This window comes from Lathamus discolor, chromosome 8, assembly GCF_037157495.1.
Source record: "Lathamus discolor isolate bLatDis1 chromosome 8, bLatDis1.hap1, whole genome shotgun sequence".
Lineage (NCBI taxonomy): Eukaryota > Metazoa > Chordata > Aves > Psittaciformes > Psittacidae > Lathamus > Lathamus discolor.
In genome coordinates, this window is record NC_088891.1 from 20,864,990 (window position 1) to 20,887,708 (window position 22,719).

The following is a 22,719-nucleotide window of genomic DNA, read 5'->3' on the forward strand; positions in this document are numbered from 1 at the left end:
AAATCATAGAATCGCATCCCTTGAACACTGCCAGAGATGGGGCAGCCACAGCTTCTCTGGGCACCCTGTGCCAGTGCCTCAGCACCTTCACAGGGAAGAGCTTCTGCCTAAGAGCTCATCTCAGCAGGTTAAAGCCATTCCCCTTGGCCTGTCCCTACAGGCCCTTGTCCCAAGCCCCTCTCCAGGTTTCCTGCAGCCCCTTTAGGCACTGGAGCTGCTCTCAGGTCTCCCCTTCAGGAGCCTTCTCTTGTCCAGGCTGCCCCAGCCCAGCTCTCTCAGCCTGGCTCCAGAGCAGAGCTGCTCCAGCCCTCGCAGCATCTCCAGGGCCTCCTCTGGCCTTGCTCCAACAGCTCCACGTCCCTCTTGTGCTGCTGCCCCAGAGCTGGATCGGGACTGCAAGGGGGGTCTCCCCAGAGCACAGCAGAGGGGGCAAATCCCCTCCATGATCGGATGCTCTAGGGGCGCAGCCCAGCACATGATTGTCCCCAAGATCCCAGCAATGTTAGGTTCATTTGGGATTCACTGAATAACTCACTGCAAACAAGAGTTTGATGTTAGCAGCAGGAGGGCTGGAGAGGAAAAATAGATTCTGCTTTTGCAACTGAAACACACATAGCCACCACCTCATTACTGTGTTCCATGTCTTACTCCCTTCCACCCCCATCTTCTCAGAACAAGAGGCTTATGGCTGGCACTTTGTGCTGAAGCTGGTCTGAAACAGTGACGCCAGCATGAACATTTCCCACCAGGGCTGGAGGTGCTGATGTAAACCAGTGTTCTTATGGTGATTCTCATAAAGTAATACTGGTCAGTGTCAGCTGAGGTTTGGAAATAGTATACAATATATACTCCAGCCATCCCAATCCATAGTCCTTACACATTTCTCCTTTGGCACTTCCTCAGCCTCCAACACTGGAAGCCATACTTCGGAGAGTATGTACTTCACAGAGTATCTCATTGAGTAAATTGCTTCATGTAGCTGAACAACAGCCGCATCAGGTTCAGGTTTGAGCCATCCTCAGGCAGAGAAAGCTCTTTCTCTGTTCTTTGGTCTTTCATCATAAGGTGACAGGATGTAAATGGCCAACTACCCAGACAAATGACATGCAGAGTTGTTTCTAAGGCAGGTTAAACCCACTGCTTAAACCTGCTGCAGAGATGCTTTTACTCGTTGTGCATGGCTCAAAGGTTATGGTGAGTACCCCAAACCTGGATCTCTAGGAGCCCCTCTGAGAGCCTGGATGTTGTTAAGAGACCTTTTGTTTCACCCCACTTTCTGTGTGGGGAGGCTGGAATTGTGATTCCCGATTAACACCAAGCTGTGGCACAGCAATACCTAGGAGGAACATTTTTAGCGTCTCAGATGCCTGGAAGTCTTTTTGTCAGCCTGGTAGATGACTTTGCTATCTGCCGCATGCTTTTGTCCCCTCTCTGTGGGCTACTGCAGAGCATGAGGACATCAATTTGTCAATCCAGAGCAAAACAACCACTAGCAGAAAGCACTGCTCCCCACTTCATAAGCTGTGATTCTTACCTAGTTATGATTCATGTCATCTCTCTGCCTTAGTTTAGCGTTTAATTTTAGTAAATTTGGGTTCCTGATGGTGAGGCTGACATCCTAAACTTGCATTATGTCAACAGAGCCATGTCAGTACAAGCCAGTTGTGAATCCAGCCTGTCATGCTTGTAGCTTGTCAACAAGATGAGTTGGTGGCAGATAGCTATTCCGTCAGTTGGTGTCATATGGGCATAAATCAAACCCTTGGCCCAATATTGCTGCTTTTTTGAGACAGTTCAGGACTCTCTACTGCAGATTCACTTTCCCAACAGCCTGCCTGAAGCCTTGAATTTGACTCGTGCTGCATGTTGGATAGGAGCCAGGGCCTGGACTTCATAATGTCACAGCTTATGCATGTCTTTAGGCTTTAGCCCTTCACATTCCGTCACATAATCATGATGACTTGGAAGCTGCAGCCCTTATTGATCTAGCTGTTCACTACACAATGTATGGCATGTTTCCATGGCAATAGGTCCCCCGAAAATGGCTTCCTCCCTTTCCTCAGTTTATTGGTCTTTTTCATTATTAAATCATCAGAGATAAATGCACACAGAAAAGGGTCAATGGCTGGATCAATGGGCAGGAAGCAAAGAGGAACTTTTCCATATTCATGCTAAGGATAGATTTCAGAACATCAAATAATGCAGAATTGCCAGGCCCTTAGCATGTTGGCCTCGTACATAATGCATCCTGGGAGCTCTATGAAATCAATACATCTAACACCATGAAAACCTTTGGGATTCAGCATGGTGGGGAGGAATCAAGATTTATAAGTGCAGTAGGGTGGGATATGAAGAGAGGGTTAAGCTCTATGACCTGGGCTTTCTGCCGTGAGGGCAGTTTAAGTGCTACAAATGGAAAATGTCCTGAATTCTTTGACTCTGGGGGATGTGGTGTGCAGGTTCCTTCTAATGAAGTTTGATGAGGCAGCCACGCTGGTAATCCCAGACCACCAGCAACTGGTGTCATCTGTAACCTTCCCTCAGTAGGGAGCCTGAAGTGGGCTGACATAGCGGCAGTAGGGAGAGGAGTTCCTGCGGACACGTTAGAGCTTCGTTTGCCAGGGCTTGCTCTGACCTGGTTTCCTTCAAGGGGAAACACGTTCTTACAAGTCTCCCACAGAATCTCCACCATGTTTGTCTTCCCAAAGTGTCTCCAGCCACTGCTCCAATGAATTTCCACTGCAGAGCAGTTTATATCTTTGATCACCTCAGTGGTGCTGTGGGAACAGCAATGAATTACCTGGTTCAGCATGTAAATGTTAGTCCTTTGGGCCCTCAGCAGGAGGGGGAATAAGCTTCCTTACAGTAGTACCCGCAAAAATCTCCATGTGCTGGTAATAGCTGCATCCAGGCAAGTGAGAAAATACTGCTAATGCTGCTTTTAGGTGGAAATGGGGTGTGTGCTCTGTTGGCCTCTATACTCCAAATATAGAGCCAGAACAAACGAAGTCTCTTGTGGCTGTCTCCGTTCCTGTGTGTACATCCCTCAAAGTGAAATGAAACCTTGTTTATTTTTACCTTTCTGGGAAGACGGGCTTCTAAGTATAGCTTTAGGATATGGTTTAATTTGTCAGGATGGTGTTTGCTGGCAGGAAGGCAGCAGGAGTTGAGGAGAGTGGTCAGTTGACTGCTCCATGCAGAATCTACCATTACTGTTCTTGTGACACGTTTGTGTTTCAGCATTACTGGAAATGAGGTGCAGGAGTATATTGTTTCTGTAGACAGTGTGTTTGCAGAACAAGACCTAGGTGTAAGTATATTTGCATTTATCAAATGGTAGGTTACACATAAACCTCTTGCAAATGCTTGCACAGTTTCTCTTAAGCACAGTGCAGGTTTAGGTGGTAGACATTTACTTTACAGATCAGATGTCCAGAACTGTAACATGCAAGACACATGCAAGCCAGACAACAGTGCTTTGGCCTCCATGAACTTGCTCAGGCTCCAGGAAGCCAAGCTTAGGGATGGCACTTGCTGTGCAGTTCACATACAGCATTTGGAGGAACTTGGGTGGAAGATAACAGTATCTGGTAATTAGAGTGCTGTTGTCCCAGCCAAGTCACTCGAATTCTATCAGCAGCTTCCCTATCTGAGGGGAAGTTAAACACACTCAGGAGAAGGGGTGTCAGCAGCTCCTGGGCATAAGAGTCCATTTTTTATTACATGCTTGACTGTACTTCTCTGAATGTGGTTTTGCTTCATGACTGGTGCACTTCAGCACAAAGATAATGCAAAGTGCTTGGGTTTAGAGACAGAAAAACAGGAAATGTAATGAAGCTGTTCCAGCAAGGTCACAGAACACCAGGACTATCTGCCTTGGCTGATGCACAAAGCCTGTTTTAAACTGGAGGCAAATGGAGGCAAATCTTTACCTCTCCAAGACGCCCAACAGTAGAGTGAGTGTAGTGTAGGTACTATCAAAGAACTAATAATTTAAGCTAACTTATATTAATACAGCGCATTGTGGTTTGTGAGTTAAAGGGCATAATTCACAATGTACTCTGTTATAATCGGTTAAATGCATCAATGCTTCAAACGTGGTGTTTGCAAATTGTCAACTATTACAGCTGGAGTAAAAATACCACCAAGTAATGTGTACATTTATATTTTTACAATGTAAAAGAAAGGAAATCTCCCCTTTGCTGCTACTGATCAAATTGTAGTGTTTAACATGACTGGAAACCTCTGCTGAAACTAGGCAACTCTATTTGCTGGATAGCAGTTCTAGCTCTGAGTGAGTTACTGAAGTCTTTAGTATCTCATAGTCCATCTATTTGTAATATGGGATGCTAATATACTTTAATTACATCTCTTGGGATTTAATGAATGTATGGACATCACTTTGAAAAACGCAGGTTGCTGCTCACTGGTTGATGATGTAGTATTAGATTTAAACAGTGACTCTAAAGAAGCAATGAAAAGCTGCCAGGCTGCTTTGCTGGGCCTGCAAATGCCACAGTAAAATATTACATAAGCAATAGCTTCCTTAATATTCCACTCACCCAAATCCATGTCATTATATTTTAAGGTAATAATACGAGCATATCTGTTAAACTGGAAACACGGAATGCGGTGCTGCAGCTCTGAGGGGATTGTGTGAGCAGTTGTGTGGAGTGGTGATAATCTAAGTCAATGGCTAAATACAGACCTTGGGGAATATCACTTCTCAAGTGAAAATGTCACTTGAATTCAGTCAGAATTTGGTAGAAGTCAGCACATGAGTTTTAAGAAATCTTGATGTGAAGTGCTCCAAGGTGTGCACCTTCTGTGCTCTGTGCTGTCCCTTGTGTAAGCACTTAATATTCACCACGAGCTAATTGTCCTTTTGCTCCTGATGACATGGAAGTTAATCACATAGAATCCCAGACTGGTTTGGGTTGAAAGGGACCTTAAAGCTCACCCAGTTCCAACCCTCTGCCACAGGCAGGGACACCTTCCCCTAGAGCAGCTTGCTCCAAGCCCCTGTGTCCAACCTGGCCTTGAACACTGCCAGGGTTGGGGCAGCCACAGCTTCTCTGGGCACCCTGTGCCAGCGCCTCAGCACCCTCACAGAGAAGAGCTTTGGCCTAATGTCTAATCTAAATCTCCCCTCTGTCAGTTTATAACCATGCAAAATTGTGTCCTATCTTAGTAATTCAGTGATACCTCTTACTCTCTGACAGCCAGCTGAGGTATCATGATGACTACAGCATCTGATATCAGCAGATGAATAGTTCAGACTACCAGGTGCACAGGGCTCCCAGTCCTGCCTCTTTGCTGGCATCATGACGGTTGGAACACCTTCTGTAGGTGCCAGTACCAGGAGTGTAGCCCTTTACTGCTGTATCAGCCCTGGTGTTTCTCCACTGTTCATTTCCTATGCACTTGCAGAGCAAGAAGGGATGGGCCAAGCAGGGCTTAGTGAGCCAGCAGCAGGGAGGTCTAGAGGAGGCTGGGACACAGCAGAGCTCTGCTCCTCAGGCTGTCATCACACATGGCTTATGATCAGTGCTCTCAGGGTTTATTCAGGGTGGCAGAAGATACATATTATTTGCATAGATTGGTCAGAAGGAATTAAAACTGTCTTCCTCTTTAGCTAGGGCCCCCTAATCATTTCCCATTATGCAGCACATGGAATATTGTTGTAAGTCATTTGACTCTTTTTTTCTGGATATTAATTTCAAAGAGGTTTTCAAGTGCACAGGTATTTGTGTTACTCCCTAAAAATAAATGAATCCTTCTAACAAGTGAATTCTTGGCCCCAGTGGCTGGTTAAGCGTCCTTTAGTGTGTTTAGGAGCAGTGAATCACTATGTTCCTCCTATTATCTCTGTGCATAATGCAAAGTTTGTAACTCTCCAGTAGAAATACGCCTACTCCTCTCTGCGAGAAGTAATGCTTCCAAAGACAGGGAAGGAGCTCTTCCTGCTGTTTCCTTCTCCTCTCCCTTCAGATAGCAGTGTGAATGGCTGCTTTCTGGAGTAAACTTACCTCCCACTGTTGCTGCTTCAGCCACACTGACACCCATTTGCTCATGCTCTTTGCAAAGAGGGTTTCTATTTCTAGCCTAACTAGCGGTACTGGGAATTGCTGCACAAGCTCTTTCCTGTCAGGATAGCTGCTGGTGAGCACAGCAGGGTCTGATTCAATGTGCAGTCCAGAGTGGGGGAAGGAGGAAAGGGCAGATTTTCATCAGCTTCTGAAAGGAATAAGGTGCAATTCCTCCCCGTGGAAAGCTGAGGATGGAGATGGCATTTGGGTCTCAGCGGGTGGCACTTTGTTTCTTGAGTCAGCACTGAGGTAGTGCTCCTGCCTGGGCTTGGGAGAGCCTTGGGTCTGTCTTTGGTGTTGGTTTTAGCAAGATACATTCATTAAAGAACTGCTCTTGCAAGGCTGGGAAGGTTGGCCAGGGTGTCTGAGCACAGTTCCATCGCCGGTGGTAATATCCTGACTCCTGGCATTTCCAGTTAGATGCAGTTTCATTTCTTCTCCCTCTCTGTGCATTTTCAGGCAGCGCCTCGGTTCAACCCAGAGTTGGCTGCCTTTCAGCACAAGCTGAAAATGTCTAAAAGGCTTTGGTAATTTAAAGGTGAGGTTGCTCCAGTGTACTTTCTCTTGACAGTGCAAACACTACAGAGCAAGAGCAGAACTTTAGGCCACACATGTGCCCCATTGGGGCAGGTTTTGGGTGCAATAGTGACGCTGTGATGCTGACCCAGCTAACCTCTGCAATTCTCTGTTTTCTCTTCAGCTGGTCACAGTCCTTCCTGAGCTCATGCACTGTAATGGGTTACAGTGCATCACGGAAGGGTTTTGAAAGATCGAGGTTTATTCCATTAAAACCATGACATCTAAAAGCAGTATTCTGAGCCTGCTGTTCCCTCGTGCACTAGACAGAAGGGAAAGATGATCTGACTTTCTGGTCAAAACCCACCTCCAGAAGTTGTATGTGCTAGCAAATCAACGGACTGACACCACCTCTGCTTAAAGAGCATAAAGTATGTTCTTAAATTGTCTTTGCCACACTGAATCTCAGATGTATTCTGTTACAGCTAAATAATACATTACGAATTAAAAACTCAGCAGTAGCAGTGCATGTTGAAGGGTAATTTTCAGATCTAAGAAGCATGTGTAGAGTAGGATGTAGGATGAAAAACAAGTGTGTTTGAACAAGACATCTGGCTTCTGTAGTGCTGGCAGTTCCCTGTGCTGTGAGCTGCTCGGTCTCACTGAGTCAACTATAATCAAACAATACATTCATATTTATTAATTTTTTATGTAGGCTTTTGAAAACAGGAAGAGATGAGAGAAGAAGACAGGCTATCAGAGGAGGACATCCAAGACAGTGTTAAAAACCTTTTTCAAGCCGTACAAATAGCTTCAGGTCTGGTTAGACTCAAAGAATCCAGTTCAGGCCCTCATCTTCACTTGGCCTCAGACTTCCGTGAACAAATCCCATTCAGCTTCTCTATCTGCAAGACAGGGATAATAACTCTATCTGCCTCTCATGGGTGCTGCAGAGCCAAGTTCATCACTGTCAGCTCTGTGGAGTCCCTGGGTGAAAGGAATAGCAGAAATACAGAAAGCGTGGATTATTAATAGCTGGTGCTTGCCCTCACATACATCACATGCACCCTTAGTCATCCTGACCAGTAATTTACGGGGAGTGAAAAGATGCTCCTCCACGTAAATACAAAATTACCCATGGATGGTATTAGAACTCTGAGGTGTCATGGTCACCCAGAGTCTATTCATTCTAAATCCAGTGATGCCACCCTGAGCAAGTGATGCTTCATCTGTGAAACTTAAAGTGTGCAGGAGCTGTGGGATCTTAATAATCAAATTTGAATTTGTAGGCTGTTACAATGTGAATTCCCTATGCTGGGATTGGTGCACAGACCAAATTCTTGGGGGTGTTCAGCTTTTTCTGCCTCCTTTGTAAAGCCCAAAGGTTCTCTCCTCCCTGGCACCTTGACTACCCTTTTATTAGCAGGGGTGCACTGATACTCAAGTTTACCTCTTGTGTTTTGTAAGCGATGCCTTTAAAGGTCAGAACTGAGGAGAGCTTGTGACAATAATCTTGAGGCAGTAGTACACCCTGGAGGAGAACTCTGCTTTAAGAAACGCAGGGCAATGAATTTTTGCACTTCATCTTTGCTTGCCCACATTACAAACCATGATTCTCTGCAGACAGATCAGCAGTAATAGCAGACTGGGACTGAGGAACATGTGTGAAGTGAGTTTGAGGATCTTAGAATGAGAACAGCTGTAAGAAATTCCATAAATCAGGATGCAGGATAGCTGACTGTGCTATGACTGTGCTGACTGCAGGAGTGGGGTAACAGGAGGTGCTAGAGCCAGACAGAAAGCATTTTACTGGGGTTGCGTGTATGGAAAACATCTTCCTGAAGCTGTGGAGCCATCCTTACCACTGCTGTCACTGTCACCACTTGCCACTGAGTATTGAAATCACCACCCAGTGTGAAAATAAGAGGCACAAGAATCCCAAGCTCTCTGAGGAAAGCCTCTCACTGTTCCATCCCTGCATGTCTGGCCATGTCTGCCTCATGCTATTCATTTGAAACTCAGGGAAAAAATCCTTTTTTGTGCATCTCCTTCTGTATCCCCTAAGGCAAATTAAAGATGGCTGGGAGGTTATTTGTTTTCAGCGCTAATACACCCACTGCGTCCAGACTTGCTGCTCTTGTGGGATTATTGTGTAGGTGAATTGACTAGGAAAGCTGCAGCATCATCTCAAGCCCTTCCAGAGGAAGACCACAACATGGATTTCTGCTGTATTAATGTACAACACTGCGTGACACAGCCCAGCTCTTAGAGATGGACAAATCTCATTGCTGGGTGTCTACCAGCACCAGCTGCAGCCTTATAGTAAGTGAAGAACTGGGTGCTGCCATGCCTGCAGGGGCATGGCACCTAGAGAGCAGGGTAGAGACAGATGATGGCATAAAGCCTCAGCAGTGGATTATAACTTTGCTTGTGCTGAAGTCAGTTCCCACCAGCCTCTGCTGAATGTTCTGAGAACTGCTGGTGTGGTGCTGGGTTGTGACCTGTCTGTACCTGTGTAATACCTGGAATCTTAAATATGCTTTTAGGGGTTTTAAAACATACTCTGCCCTTTTTGTTTTCCCGCTGAGAGTTAAGAAACAGGTGTGGTTGCCTCACTATAGAGATACTGTTCTGTAGCAGCTCTGAGGCCCAGCTGAACAGCTCTTACCAAAGCTACATTTTGAGGATCTTTAAGGCAGATCTCTTCCTCCTGAAACACCTCAGGGGTTTGGGCTGTAACCTGTCAGACAGAGAAGCAGCACGTGCATGTCCTTCAGCAAACCCAACAGTTTCCTACATTCTATCCCTGTAAATCCAGACTTACTCTGTTGACTTCACTACTGTTGGGAAGATTGATTTAAAGGAAGGCTCAGTTCTCTCCCTCATGTTAACCTGCTCAGTGGCCTGGGAAGTTTGTCTTATTTGGTACTCAAGATATCAGTAATAATACAAATACCATGCTGATAACCAAACCTGATAATCTCTTTGCTCTGTGCCCTTTGCTCATTTGCTGGGACAAGTGCAGCTTAATACAAGTTATTCATGATACCTCACAATATTGTAGTAGCCACCCTGTAGTTTACAGTGTGGAACTGATGAAATCTTGGCAGTGTGAAGCCACAACATGTTGGCATCTCTGTATGTGAAACGTTTGGAGCACCACTGTGGTGGGCAGTGGCTCCTTCCTGAGACTCCTCAACAAACTGGGAGACCCAGGAAGGTTTTTACTCCTCACTCTGGGTGAGTTGTGGCAACACCGTTGTGTATCTTTTACACTGACACCTGAGAGAAATCTTAAAACAACACTACTGACTTGCCACTGAAGGGAAGAGAAGCTTCTTGGAGACTGCTCCATGGAGCAGCCGTTAAATGTTGTCACTGCCTACCTTAGAAAAGAAATAGGTATTTCCAGGCACGTGCCTCCAGGCTTTATTGATGATGTCTGTACAAACAGGGGTCTGTAGAGTGTGGACTAACTCCTCAAGTCCAGGCTCAGCATAAGCTTGGCTCAGCACATAACTGAGCACTGCAGATCACAGCCCAGTCTTCATTTCCATCCTGATCCCAGTGCTGTCAGTGCTTGCTGCTTCCAAAGAAAGATCAGACAGTAGCCTGAGGGTGTTAACCCCAGATGACTTTACTGATACATGAACTCTGAGGCCTTCCACATACTTGTGTTCTTTATCCCTTTACCTAACAGTCATTGTAGTAACTGCAGGTATGTCAGTCTCTGCTTGGATGGCTCTAAAGTCCCAGTTGAAGTTTTCAAGTGGGCATGTTCATCCCTGTACTCAGTTCCTTTCTGAACCCTCTAAGCCAGAAGATGAGTGTTCCTGTGATATCAAGTACGTCATTAGCAGCTTGCGTACTCTTAGTACAGACAGACTGGCAGAGCACAGGGAGTGATTGACAGTAGAGGTGTATAAAGCGCATTAGTTCTGTTGACCTGGGCTCCCTGATCTCCCACACTGTAGCTGATCTTCTGTGTTTCTGTCTTGCTGTCCAGGTTTTATTGGGATTTGACCATGCTGCTTCTGATGGTAGGGAACCTGATCATCATCCCTGTGGGCATCACTTTTTTCAAAGATGAAAACACTACACCGTGGATTGTCTTCAATGTGGTTTCGGACACGTTCTTCCTCATCGACCTTGTCCTCAACTTTCGAACTGGGATTGTGGTGGAGGACAACACAGAGATCATCCTAGACCCACAGAGGATCAAGATGAAGTACCTGAAGAGCTGGTTTGTGGTAGATTTTATCTCCTCCATCCCTGTGGACTATATCTTCTTGATAGTTGAAACCCGCATTGACTCAGAGGTGTACAAGACTGCCCGGGCGCTGCGCATCGTGCGCTTCACCAAGATCCTCAGCCTCCTGCGGCTGCTGCGGCTCTCCCGCCTCATCCGCTACATCCACCAGTGGGAGGAGGTGAGCAGAGCCTGTGGTGCACTTGCGTCCTACATCTTTTCTCTATTTATGCTGATATTACACAGTAGTGCTTTCTTTGAATGCCCATTCTCCTGCTTTCTGCCAGTGTGAATGCTAACAAATTGTGTCTTGAGTCTGATGCTTTGCTTTTAGCAGGCTCCTGAGAGGGGCTTCAGCATATTGGTATTTAGTCACTTGATACTGTACTATCTGCTTTACCATCATAATATATATACTCTGCATAGATGATGTATGGGCTGGGTGGACCCCCTGCCGCAAGTGTAGAGTTACAGAGCTGCCAGTGAGTGGAGCAGTTAGCCAGACACCGGGGTCCTGCCCTCCCAGAGCTCCAGAAGGTCCAGAAACAGCTCAAAGGAAAGGTCTAGATAAAGCTGATTTGCAGAACCTGTGGCACCTCTTCTTTGACATGCTTATCTCTTAAATAAATGGCTCAGTGATGTATTTATAATCTTCTTGCTTTCTAAATTCTCTTACTCTGTGTTGAGGGGAAGAGGAGGGAAGAGCAATCTGCTGACAGATAGGGTCTGTTTAAAGACATAAAGGTCTGGTGAAAAGCAAGAGCCCTGTGCTGTTCCCAGGGGAGTTCCCATGTGGAGGTTGAGCTGTCGGGTGTAATTCAAGTGAGGCCACAACCTTACAAGTAGGTTGAAGATTAGTTAATTTTTCTGTCTCTGTGCTCTTCAAAGCAGAGAGAAAGCTCTCAGCATCTTTCTCCACATGTCAGGAGCATATTTCCAGGACAAGAAAAGCAGGACAAGGCAGGTACATCTTCCTCCCCATACTTCCTCTTCTGCTTTGGAGCAGAGCCTGATGCAGAGCATGATCTAATGCAGAATGTGCTCCTGGGAATGTGAAACGAAAGCAGCCATGCAAGTCATGGCTAGATTGCACCGAGCTGTCAGAACACTAATTCGTGACAGAGCTGGACCTCTTCCCAGCATCACTGACTCAGAGGGGGAGCACTGGTGCACACTTCAGCTTTGTGGTGGTACGATTTGTGAATGCTTTACTTGCAGCAGAGCAAAATGCTTTGGTGAAGTTTGGGATGATGTTGTGCAAGGTGCTGTTCAGTGCTGTTCAGTGCAAGTGTCATTTGCTTCACAGCACAGGCAGACAGGAAGTGCAGAGACGGAGATAAATAAAGCAAAAGTGTCCTTCCCAGTGTGACTCAGTAAGTCAGGGACTGAGCAAAGCAGTGAGGTGTCTCCAGGTCTGTTGTCCTGTCCCTTGGCTCTGTTGCTGCTCTGTCCTCTAATCGAAGAACACTCAGGAAAGGCAATGTGGTGGCTTAGGCTGTTGTTAAAGTTGCTCCTTCATACAGATTTGCACATAGCCCCAGCCGTGCAGAGCTCCTGGCTTGCTTGTCTCTGCTCCTTGACTTCCTTTCCTGAAGGCTGTTGAAGAGTATTTAAGTATATTTGCTGTTGATTGTACTGGATTTGTTCTAAACCATAATGAAATGAAAGCAAACCAGAGCCCTTTCCCTGTCATCTCACCCACTTTTCTCTGAGCAGCCATTTCTAGTTTCAGTCTGGTGATACAGACCCTGGGGCATCTCACCCTTTTGCTGGCTGTGGTGGGTACCACGGCAGCACAGCCAGAAGCTCCCCAGACCTCCCCCTGAAGAACTGAGTCCTGGAGTGATGCAGTGTTGCAAGCGGAAGGGACAGATGGTGCTGGATTGCAGTTTGAGACTGCAATGCAGACTCTGTTATGCATTGCAGAGCCCAGCAGCCTGAACACCATAGTCTTTCCCAAGCAGCAGTTTCCTGGAGAGAGTATGATCCTAGGAGGTTTTCCACCTTCTCGAATTAGGGAGGGAAGCAGAGAGAAGGGCTCATCCCTTGTTGGTGCAGTGCAGGCTACAAAGCAGCAAGGAGAGAGGGAAGAGAAGTGCTTCTTCATCTTTGTGTGGGAGTAAATGGTTGCGCTCCCTGGAACCACACTGACAGTTCTTTCTTCTTCTTACTCTGAAGTGCCTACTTACTCTGAAAGTTCCCATTAATCTTCCCTCACTGCACAGATCAGCAGTGGTGATCTGGAAGTGTTCATTCCTATAGGACACAGCAGTGTTGGACTAGACTTACTCGGGGTGTGCGCAGGGGTCAGGTTGCTGTGCAGGGTTAAAGGAGGACTGTTGGATTGCTGAAGACTTTTGTTCTCCTTTGTTCCTCCCCACCACTACCCCACTCAGTATCTTATCTGGTAGGCAGTCTCCGGCTCTTTGCACGTGACCAGATAAGCTAAGACTTCAGTAGGGCTCACCTCGTCCACTGAAGAAGAGTCTGTGTGTGAACAGGACTGTGTTAGGGGCAGTCCGAGGCAGAGTTAACAGATGGAGTAGTCAGGGAGAGAGTGTGCTGCCTTATGTCTGGATGCAGCATCACTGCTCGCATGTACTGAGCTTATGCTGTGACTTCTGATGGAGCAACCACTGCTGCGTTGCTTATGACTAGTGTTGAGACTCTGGGTCCTGCATGAGGAGGAGAGGGGGATCCAGTGTACACAGAGATGTTAATCTACTTACTCTGCCTCCAAGATGAACATTCCATCTGTGCATTAGTGTAGCTCTGAGTGAGTACTGGGATAAGTGGTCCCTTCCTGAGTTCACAGGGAGCCTCTGTTTCTTCCCCTTCAATTGGCCATGCCCTGCATGAATTTATCACTCACCCTGCAGTGAGGAGAGAGCAGCTTCTCTAAGGCTGCAGTGCTGTAAAGCAGCCAGGCTCTCACCCGTTCCAGATCAGTGCTAGTCAGGAGCCTGTGGGCTTGACAGCCAGTGGTTTGAAGTGCCAGCACCACTGTGGCTCAGCAGAGCTCTGCTCTGACATGCTCCCCAGATCTGAACCAAGTGCTTTGGGGCCTGCAGCTGGGCAAACAACCTGAAGGAAACAGAAAAACAAAGAAGCAAAACACTCTGATGTACCCATGTTCATTGGGGTACGAAAATAAGCTAAATTCCAAACATAGCAGTTTCATTTGCATGATCCATTTTGCATGAGTGGTCCAACGCATGACTTCACCAGTAGGGCAGGATATAAATAGAGTCTTTCTGAAGTGTCTGCCATACCTACCCTGCAGTGGAAAGCTTGGTAGCAGTGGAGGAAGGCACACTGTGCTGGCCAGAGCCAGCAGTAGTCACCAAGTCTATAAGCAGAGATCCAGGAGGGTCTGTGTGCAGGGCTGTACAGTCAGAGATAGAACAAACATAGAATCACAGAATCAACCGGGTTGGAAAAGACCTTTAAGCACATCAAGTCCAACCGCTCCCCAGTACTGCCAAGGCCACCACTGCCCCATGGCACCAAGGGCCTCATCTCCATGGTGTGTGAACACTTGGAGGGACAGTGACTGCAGCCCTGCCCTGGGCAGCCTGTTCCAATGCCTGAGCACCCTTTGGGAAAGGAATTGTTCCTCAGCTCCTGCCCTGGTGCAGCTTGAGGCCGTTTCCTCTTGTCCCATCCTTTGTTCCTTGGGAGCAGAGCCCAGCCCCCTCCTGGCTCCATCCTCCTGTCAGGCACTTGCACGGAGCGATCAGGTCCCCCCTGAGCCTTCTCTTCTCCAGACTAAAGCTCCCCCTGTCCCCCAGCTGTTCCTCATCTGACTTGTGCTCCAGGCCCTGCACCAGCTTCATACATGGGTTCTCCTGTCATGCCTAGTTCATTCTCAGGGAAGCTGTTGTCATCTTGGCCTTTGAACCACTCCAAGAGCATTTCAGGGTGTCTGGGCTGCTCAGTGGTTCCTGACTGTGGGAACTTGGAGGCACACTGTCACCTCCACGTGAGTCAGGGAGTTGGACCTTCACACTGTTGTATTGGAGAAACTGTTGAGAGGAAGCAGACTCTGAATATTAACATCCTACAAACCCATCCCAAGGTGCGAGGGGTTATGATGGGAAGGGAAGAAACTAACTGGGTTTGATACATATCTCAATGATAAGATTATCATAAGTAAGAGGATTTTTGCTGATTTTTGTCAGAAAAAAAAATACGGTTTCCAAATTTTACAGCTGGAACCTGAAGAAAAGGGCAATTTAGTGATTTTCAAGCTATTACAGCAATGAAAGCTTGAAAACTTTCCTGAATGCTGTCCTTTTCTTCCCTTGAGTTCCCACATTACATAGAAGCTTGAGAATGGAGGGAATGCATCTCGTCAGGTCTGTTACTGGGCACATCATATGAATGGTGACCTCACTTCCAGAAAGATTCAGAGAGATTCAGAACATTGATTCAAAGGCTAGATGGGCCTTTGTGGAAGGACTAGGAGCGAGCCTCTGAGGCTGTGAGAATATGGCTCCCAACTGCTTTTCCTTGTGATTTGATCGATAATTCCATTAGTTTCTTCTGAATTCACTTAGCTTCTTCTATTTGTAGCCTTCTTCAGGTTGGACATAAGGATGAAATTCTTTACTGTGAGGGTGCTGAAGTGCTGGCACAGGGTGCCCAGAGAAGCTGGGGCTGCCTCATCCCAAGGCCAGGTTGGACACAGGGGCTTGAAGCAACCTGCTCTCGTGGAAGGTGTCCCTGCCTGTGGCAGGGGGTTGGAACTGAATGATCTTAAGGTCTTTTGCAACCCAAACTATTCTATGATTCTGTGATAACGTGGCTAGTGGCCTGGGGATGTAATGTTAGCCCAAATCCATGGATCCTGGGCAAAATGGTAGCTCTGCAGTAGCACAGTAAGCCCCCATCGCATAGGCAGTTCCAAATAGCTTAGCAAAGTTTGTATTGCTATGATTTGCAATTCTGTCATGTTCAATTGCAAGGCAGACCCAGGGGAGTAACTCATAAAACCTCTGGCCACCCTGGAGTAAAAGCAGACTCAATAAACACTGGTAATGTGGCAGGGAGGGGGGCAGAATGGGCTGGATTCCTTCCTATATTTGCATTACCTCATCTCTGAAAGCAGCATTTGTCTTTAATATCATTAGAGGAGCTTATTACAACCATAATGCAAATTATAGCAATTTTCTCTCTTCCTGCACAAAGTGACCCAAAACTCCAGCATCTTTTTCTTTTGAGGAAACCCAAGCTGAGCTGAAATCAATGGCAAAACCCTCTTGTTGATGCATTAGAAGATTGTACCACATTGAACTGTTTCCACTGTACAGCACAACATCTTCGTGGAAGGAGGACAGACCACAGAAGAAAACAATGTTCTCTGTTCCTGTCCAGACACTGGCTTTCCCCTCACTTGCCCACAGCACCTAGTGATCCATCCCCTGCTCTGTGCCAAAAGACACCTAAAAAAGTGGGGTTTGGTGGCGTTTGTCTTTGCTGTAATGCAAATTAAGCTCCCACCTGGGAAATGAGAATACTTTCAAAGAGAGAATATCATAAAGAAGGGGTTATAATGCATTACAAGGAGCCAGGCAAATATTTGAATAGCTGCACAGCTACAGAGGTTGCCATGAAAAAGGAAAAAAGCCGTTTATTATTTTACAGTTACCTTCTGGCACTGTTTAATGTGTCTGCTGTCAACAGGATGCTATGATAGGGGAATAGATGGCTTGAGGGGTTGGGATTAGGGCATGGAGCCATTTGTCTCTAGGTCGGTAGTTCAGTTCCAGGTTGTAGCATCATTTGGCGTCTCATGGATGGCTTTTCTTGCATCTGTTCCAAGTAGCCAGGTACCTGTGTGACAAAATCATCACTGGGGCTGGCCCTAGTAAGCCTCAGGCTCCCTCTGGTAGCAGCAGTGGGGTTAAATACCCTCCCCCCACCCCCTTCTGGAGTGAAGTCCGTACTGGCCGGGGTGTAAGGGTGTGTTAGTGCCCAGGTCTAGCCTGTACCCCGCCCTGGTTCTGAGTTACAAGGGCCACCAGTCTGGGCTTTGATGCTGAGATGGAATTACAGAGGTTTCAAAAGAGAGAGGCTGATCTCCTAATGATCTCTAATCACTGGTTGCTGTTCCAGCCTTTCATTTTCCTCTTCGCTTAGACTCCTCCCAGCCTACTCCTTACGTGCCCCATCACTGTGCACTGTGGTGAGTTTTCCTTTCTCCTGGGGAGCTCATGTCCCTGTATTTCTCTGCCAGCACCAGCTGCCTGAAACTCAGAGCCCAGATCTTGCCAGCTGCCTGTCATTCTTCTTCAGGCCATTGTTTGTGGAGGGGGTTTCTGGCAGGCTTTATCACTGCTGCTGTGTTGCAGTAACAGAGGGTCCTCAGAGAAGTGCTGGAGTCTGGCATGATGGTTTCTAAGGTTTAGTACCATTTAGGCTGAATGCTTTATGGATGGGGCATGCTCCAGCTGCGGCCATATGGGGGCCCTCAGCACACTGACACAGGCTGCTGTGTTCTGTCATAGAGGTGATGTATGAGGTGGTGTGATACCAGGTATGCTTGTAACAGAAAGGGGGCTTCGCAACCTTGTGCTCTGACTGCAAAGCTTAAGGAAAGCTCTAAATCACTGAAAACTCTGGTGAGCTCAGGAAGCAGCAAAGGCAGTGCCTGGGTCCCTGAAACTGTAGGAGCACACATTCACGCTGCAGTAGAGCTGTGCCCCATAGAAAAAGCCCAGTGAAGGCCAACCTGCAAGGGCTGTACTCTCTCTGGAGCTGGAACTGAGCCCCTCGGGTTGTGTACGTAGGCAGCCTACTCTGCAGAGCCTTGTGTCAGTATATGTCGATATAGCACATGCATGGTATGTATGTGATGTGCATATTTATAGTGCCGTTGTCAGCAGGATGGCTGATACAGCTCCTGCATCCATTCAGAGGGAGATTCTTGTTGCCATTTCGGTTGTTGATCCACTGCCAAGTCTGGTTTTGCCTTTTGGCAGCATGGAATCATATGCTGCCAAACTCACCGTATTCTTAAAGTCAGTGTGCTTTACCATTAGCCTTGGCAAGTGGTGGTAAATACATTTCTCCTCTGGTTGAAGGTTCTTCCAGGAAGGCACTATTGATTGTGTTTGTAGCAAGTGAAAAGCTTTAATGAGGTAGCTGAGGAGAACAGCATTTCCTCACCTCACTTTTTGTATATAGCAAGACAGGGTTGGAAAAGAGCGTGCCAAATCCTAAGTTGTGTGAATAAAGCAGGAGCTTGGCCCAAAATAGGACCATGGAAAAAAGACAGTCAAGTTGGTTAATGGGGGAGGGACAAAAGGGAATTTTGGAGCATAAGGAGGAGCCTGTCAATGTGGAGCTGTTTCTTACCAAGAGAGGTTGAAGTCAGTTACTTCATCTCCTCACAGAGCATCCTCATGTGCTCCATTCCAGTCACTGGGCAAGGGAAGTGCCAGATGGGACCTGAGGCTGCTCCCGCTGAAGTGGGATTGAAGGAAAGCAAATCCCTGCTGGCAGAAAGGGAAAATACCCCACTCACTGGCATCAGGGGGTTAGATCCTGGAAAATCTCTCAAGAGCTCTTTAGATATGTGTGTGGTTTCTTCTTGTCTGGTTTGCTTTGCTTGCCTCCCCCTTGAAGCTGTGGGCACTCTGAGACACCACTGACACCAGGGGAATCCAGGGCAGTTTTATTCCTGTAGGTGGATAGGGCTGGTGGGAGAGAACAGGCGATTGCAGTACACCTCACTGACCACAGACACAACAGCCCTTGGCAAGTGCTGTTATGTTGTGGAGCTCAAGGCAGAGCAGAAGCCTGAATCCCTCTCCCAGACAAGGGTCGCTGGGCTGGAGTGAGCCCTCAGGCTCCAGCACCACCCCTACATAATGCTGTGAGTTAAAGAATTCAAATGCCTTGCCATGCAAATAAGGTAGCCAAAGGCAAGCTCTTGCCTTTCAAAGGTGCTGTGCACTCAGAGAGGGAACATGGCAACATCAGCCATGCAGAAGGGTCAGGACCCTTCCTGCCTTTGGGGATGCACCGGGGTTGGGTGGGTTGGAAGTGGCTGCCCCTGGCCACTCTTGCTGGGGAATGGAGGAACACAAACCTGAGGCCAAGCTCTGGCTCTGAGTGGATCTCACTTCCACTCCAGAGGACAAGTTGCCAGCCCCAGTGCAAGACTCTCAGCAGCACATTGTGTGTGGGGAACCGGAGCCAGAAACCCCCAGCCCTGAGAATGTGTTTGGTTTTTACCCTCTTTTTCTCTTGCCAGAAACATGCTAATGCAATGCAGACAGCTCTACTTTCCCTACTAGTTCGAGGTGAAAGGAAGAAGAAGTCTTTGTCGAGAAGGACAGGCTTCACTCCTGAGCAGGACACAGAGAGTGCGAGGGTTTAATGGGCAGGAGCCTTATTGATGAAGTTATTTTCTGAGCACCGCTGTGAAAAGAGCTGGTTCGAAGACAGTTTCAGGACATGCAATTATCCAGTTTGCCAGCTTAATGCATCCAACTTAACCTCATTTTTCCGAAGCAGAAATCAATGTGGTAACTCTTTTGGAGCTGAGAGATGACATTTCATTCTTGCTTCTCTCTTAAGGATGCAAATTTTTAAGCTTCCTCTTCTGCTTTAACTCCCCCAATTTTGATACGCAGGAATACCCCAAGGGCTAGAGGAAAGGGTGAGGCGCTTTCCACATTCCCAGAGTCACAGCAGAATGCCAAATGTTTCTGAAACCTCTTTGCAATTCATGGCAAAATTTTCCCTATTGCCTTCTTGGAAGAGGACTTGGAAATACGTCTGTGATTTCAGTACAAGAACCTTTTATTCACTTTGTTCAAGCACCACAGAAGATTTCTGAAGTGTTGGCAATGCTGATCTTCACCCCCGGTTTTCCTTCCAAGGAACTCATGTCCCCTGTTCATCTCTTCCAGCGTCTGTCACCTTCTCTACTCCCACATGGCCAGAGATATTTTGGGAACTATTCCTCCCTTTCCTCAGTCCTGCAGAGCCACAGCTGCCAGAGCTGTGAGCTGGGTGATGCCTGTCCAGAAGTTCCTCAACAAGAATGTTCCATAAAATGGGAAAAAGATGGGAATTGCCCTGCTTTTCACTCCCACACCTGCTCTCCTACCCCTGGCACTTCCAAGGCTCCGTGACTCAGCGGTGCTCAGCTGGGTGCACTGCAGCATCCGAGGGACAGTGGTGGCAGCCGGCCACACGCTGAACAGTGCTGAGCTGGGTCAGCTGCAGAGCAGCCTGGACCATGCAGCTTTCTCAGTCCTCACCTCAGTGGTTCTCTACATGATCTGGTCAGTCAGGGGCAGACTGCAGTGGGTGTATCATGCACAGAGAGAGGGAAAGGGGAGGGAAGGGAAGTGGTGGACTTGGGCTTTTTAACCTAAGAGAAAACTCTTTTCCCTGAGGATGCAAAATGGCAGTGGTGGCCCTTGGCAGAGCCACGTAGCAGGCAGTTCCCTGCTGACCTGCTGGTGGGTCTCTCTTTGCCATTTCCTCATCCAGTGTTTATGAAGGAGAAGCCAGAAATCAGAGAGGGTTTGATCATTCTGCCTTTTGTGACAGCTGGAGAAAGAGAGATGTGATCTGAAAACAGAAACACCACAAGCATTCTGCTGGCTTCCTTCTGGGCTTAGGATGAGCCACATGCCTGTAGTCCTGTAATGTTCCTTCCCATAAATGAAGATGATAATGTAGTTACCTCACAGATCTTAAACAACTGCAGTTCATTCACACTTCTGAGGTGCTGTTAAGGCTGGGATGTGCTTGACACAGACCCTGAGCATCCCACTGAGATAGGATAGAAACACGCTTCCCTGCTAAGTAACCTATAGCGGGTCCTTCCCCAGGGCTGGGGGACACTGTTCTACTCTTCCCTGGAAACAACCCTGTGTGTGATATGTGTATCTTTATCTTAGCACACCCTTCTGTCTGAGGTAGCTTTTCATTAGTTTGTGATGTATCCTCTCCCTTGACCTGTTGACTTGGGCTCATCAAGGTGGATGAGCATAGAAGAGGATGTTACCATCACATGGTTTACTCTATTAGTCTGAGGGTTAGGAGAGAAGGGGAGATTTGGGGAGTGTTTCTCAGGTTCATCAGCCAGGATGGATCATGAAAGGATGATGGTTTATGCAGTGTGTAAGTGGATTTGGTGTAGAGGGATACTGGTGTGAGGGAAATCTTGGGGTGAGTCAGCTGTGGGCCAGGAGCTGAACACGGCTTGAAGATGGAGAAGTGGCTTGGTGCAGTACTGGTGGAGGAGAGGGCAGCAACCACTCCCCATACCCATGCCCAGTGCTGGGATGTGCTCAGAGCTGAACCTCAGGGTGCAGCTGGGGCTGTCCTCACACAGGATCACTTCAGGTGCTCTCACCTGGGGAGGGTGAGTGTGAGAGCCTGTCCCTGTGCTGGCAGTGACAAGCAGTCAGACAAGCAGCAGCAGCGCTTCCTTGTAAACACTGGCAGGAAACTGTGAGGATAATGTCCCTTGCAGCAGCTGACAGGCCTGCTCTTCCCCAGGTCCCTGGAGGGGGTGGGAGCAGTTAACAGCAGCTGTGGTTGTTGGGTTTTTTCATTTATGTATATTTATTTTTCAGCCAGCAAACTGCCGGGTGTTAATTCCTCTTGATTTGCTGTGGCCCAGTGCAGCCCAGTTTGGAAAGACTGTCCCATAAACAGGGTTTATTTAGACTCCTTCCTACTATGCATCACCCAAAAATCCACTAATTCTACTGTACCCAACAGTGTGTCTGGCTTTTCTGGTGCTACAAAGAATTAAGCTGAAGTTGTGTAGTTTGTCTATGAACTTGGTGTAGCCAAAGTCCAGAGACTTCTGTCAGTGACCCCCAATGAAAGGTACTGAAGAGATAAAGAAGTTTCAGTCATCCACTCATCCCCAGCACCCAAAACCAGTCCTATCTCCTGGACCCAGTTGATTTTGGCAAGTAGCAGGGTGAACCTAGGAGAGATGAGACATGCCAGTGTGAGACTGTGTCACTGACAAAGGTCCTCCCTTTCAGTGCTAGAAGGATGCATCATCCCCCTGAATTCACCACACTTATAAATCTTCCCTGAAAACTGGGAGTGGTGGTCGGGGAACTGTGCCTCTGTACACTGGCATGTTGTTACAGCACATCACGGAAGCTGGAAAAGCTTGGAGCAGCCCTTGGCAGAGCCTTACCATGGCACTTAATGTGGCCCTTATGTGCCACATGGAGATGTCAAGAGACCATCTAGAGCAAGCCCAGCCACACTTCCCAGGGGCTCACTGGCAATACCCTCAGCAGCTGTAGGGGGATGTTCTGCTGGTGGGTTTGTGTAAGTGTGTTGTAATGTGATGAACTTTGTGTATCGCATGAGCTCAGTGCTTCCTCACTCTCCCTGTATCTCCATCCGTGTCTTGTGCTAGAGCATCTGTGGGAGATGCGAAGTGTCTAATGAGTCATGGGGAAGTTGTGCAGTGTCACCTTCCTCTCTATTTCCATAGTGCTCTTCCATGCAAAGGAAGGATAAAAAGGGCTGACATTTGCATACAAGTGGAGAGAGGAAAATAACACATGTGATTCAGGTTGGTTGTGCCTTCTGCAGGCTTTTTCCCCTCCCCACAGGCCTGGCCCGTGGGCAAGTCTTGCTCATCTGCACTCTGAGCCTTTCTTCAAAGGTCTGTTCCCTGCCAGGATGCAGACATCCTTCCAGCTGCCTTTTCCAGCTGATACATCACCTCAAGCTGTAGGTAAGAGGATGGGCACTTGAGAACCTTTCCCTTTAGTTCTCTTCCCTCCAGATGTGAAAGACATGTTTGTATTTTGTCTTCAGCATAAGGCAGACCTGGTCCAACTCTGGAATGTGAAGGAAATA

At 47.5% G+C, this 22,719-nt stretch overlaps 1 protein-coding gene across 1 annotated transcript in view; it reads left to right on the forward strand.

Moving 5' to 3' along the window:
- HCN4 (hyperpolarization activated cyclic nucleotide gated potassium channel 4) overlaps positions 1-22,719 on the forward strand; it is a 98,003-nt gene that overhangs the window by 16,839 nt on the left and 58,445 nt on the right. The window contains exon 2 of the mRNA XM_065688190.1: positions 10,612-11,035. Coding sequence (XP_065544262.1) covers positions 10,612-11,035 — 424 coding nt within the window. The remainder of the gene's footprint in view (positions 1-10,611; positions 11,036-22,719) is intronic.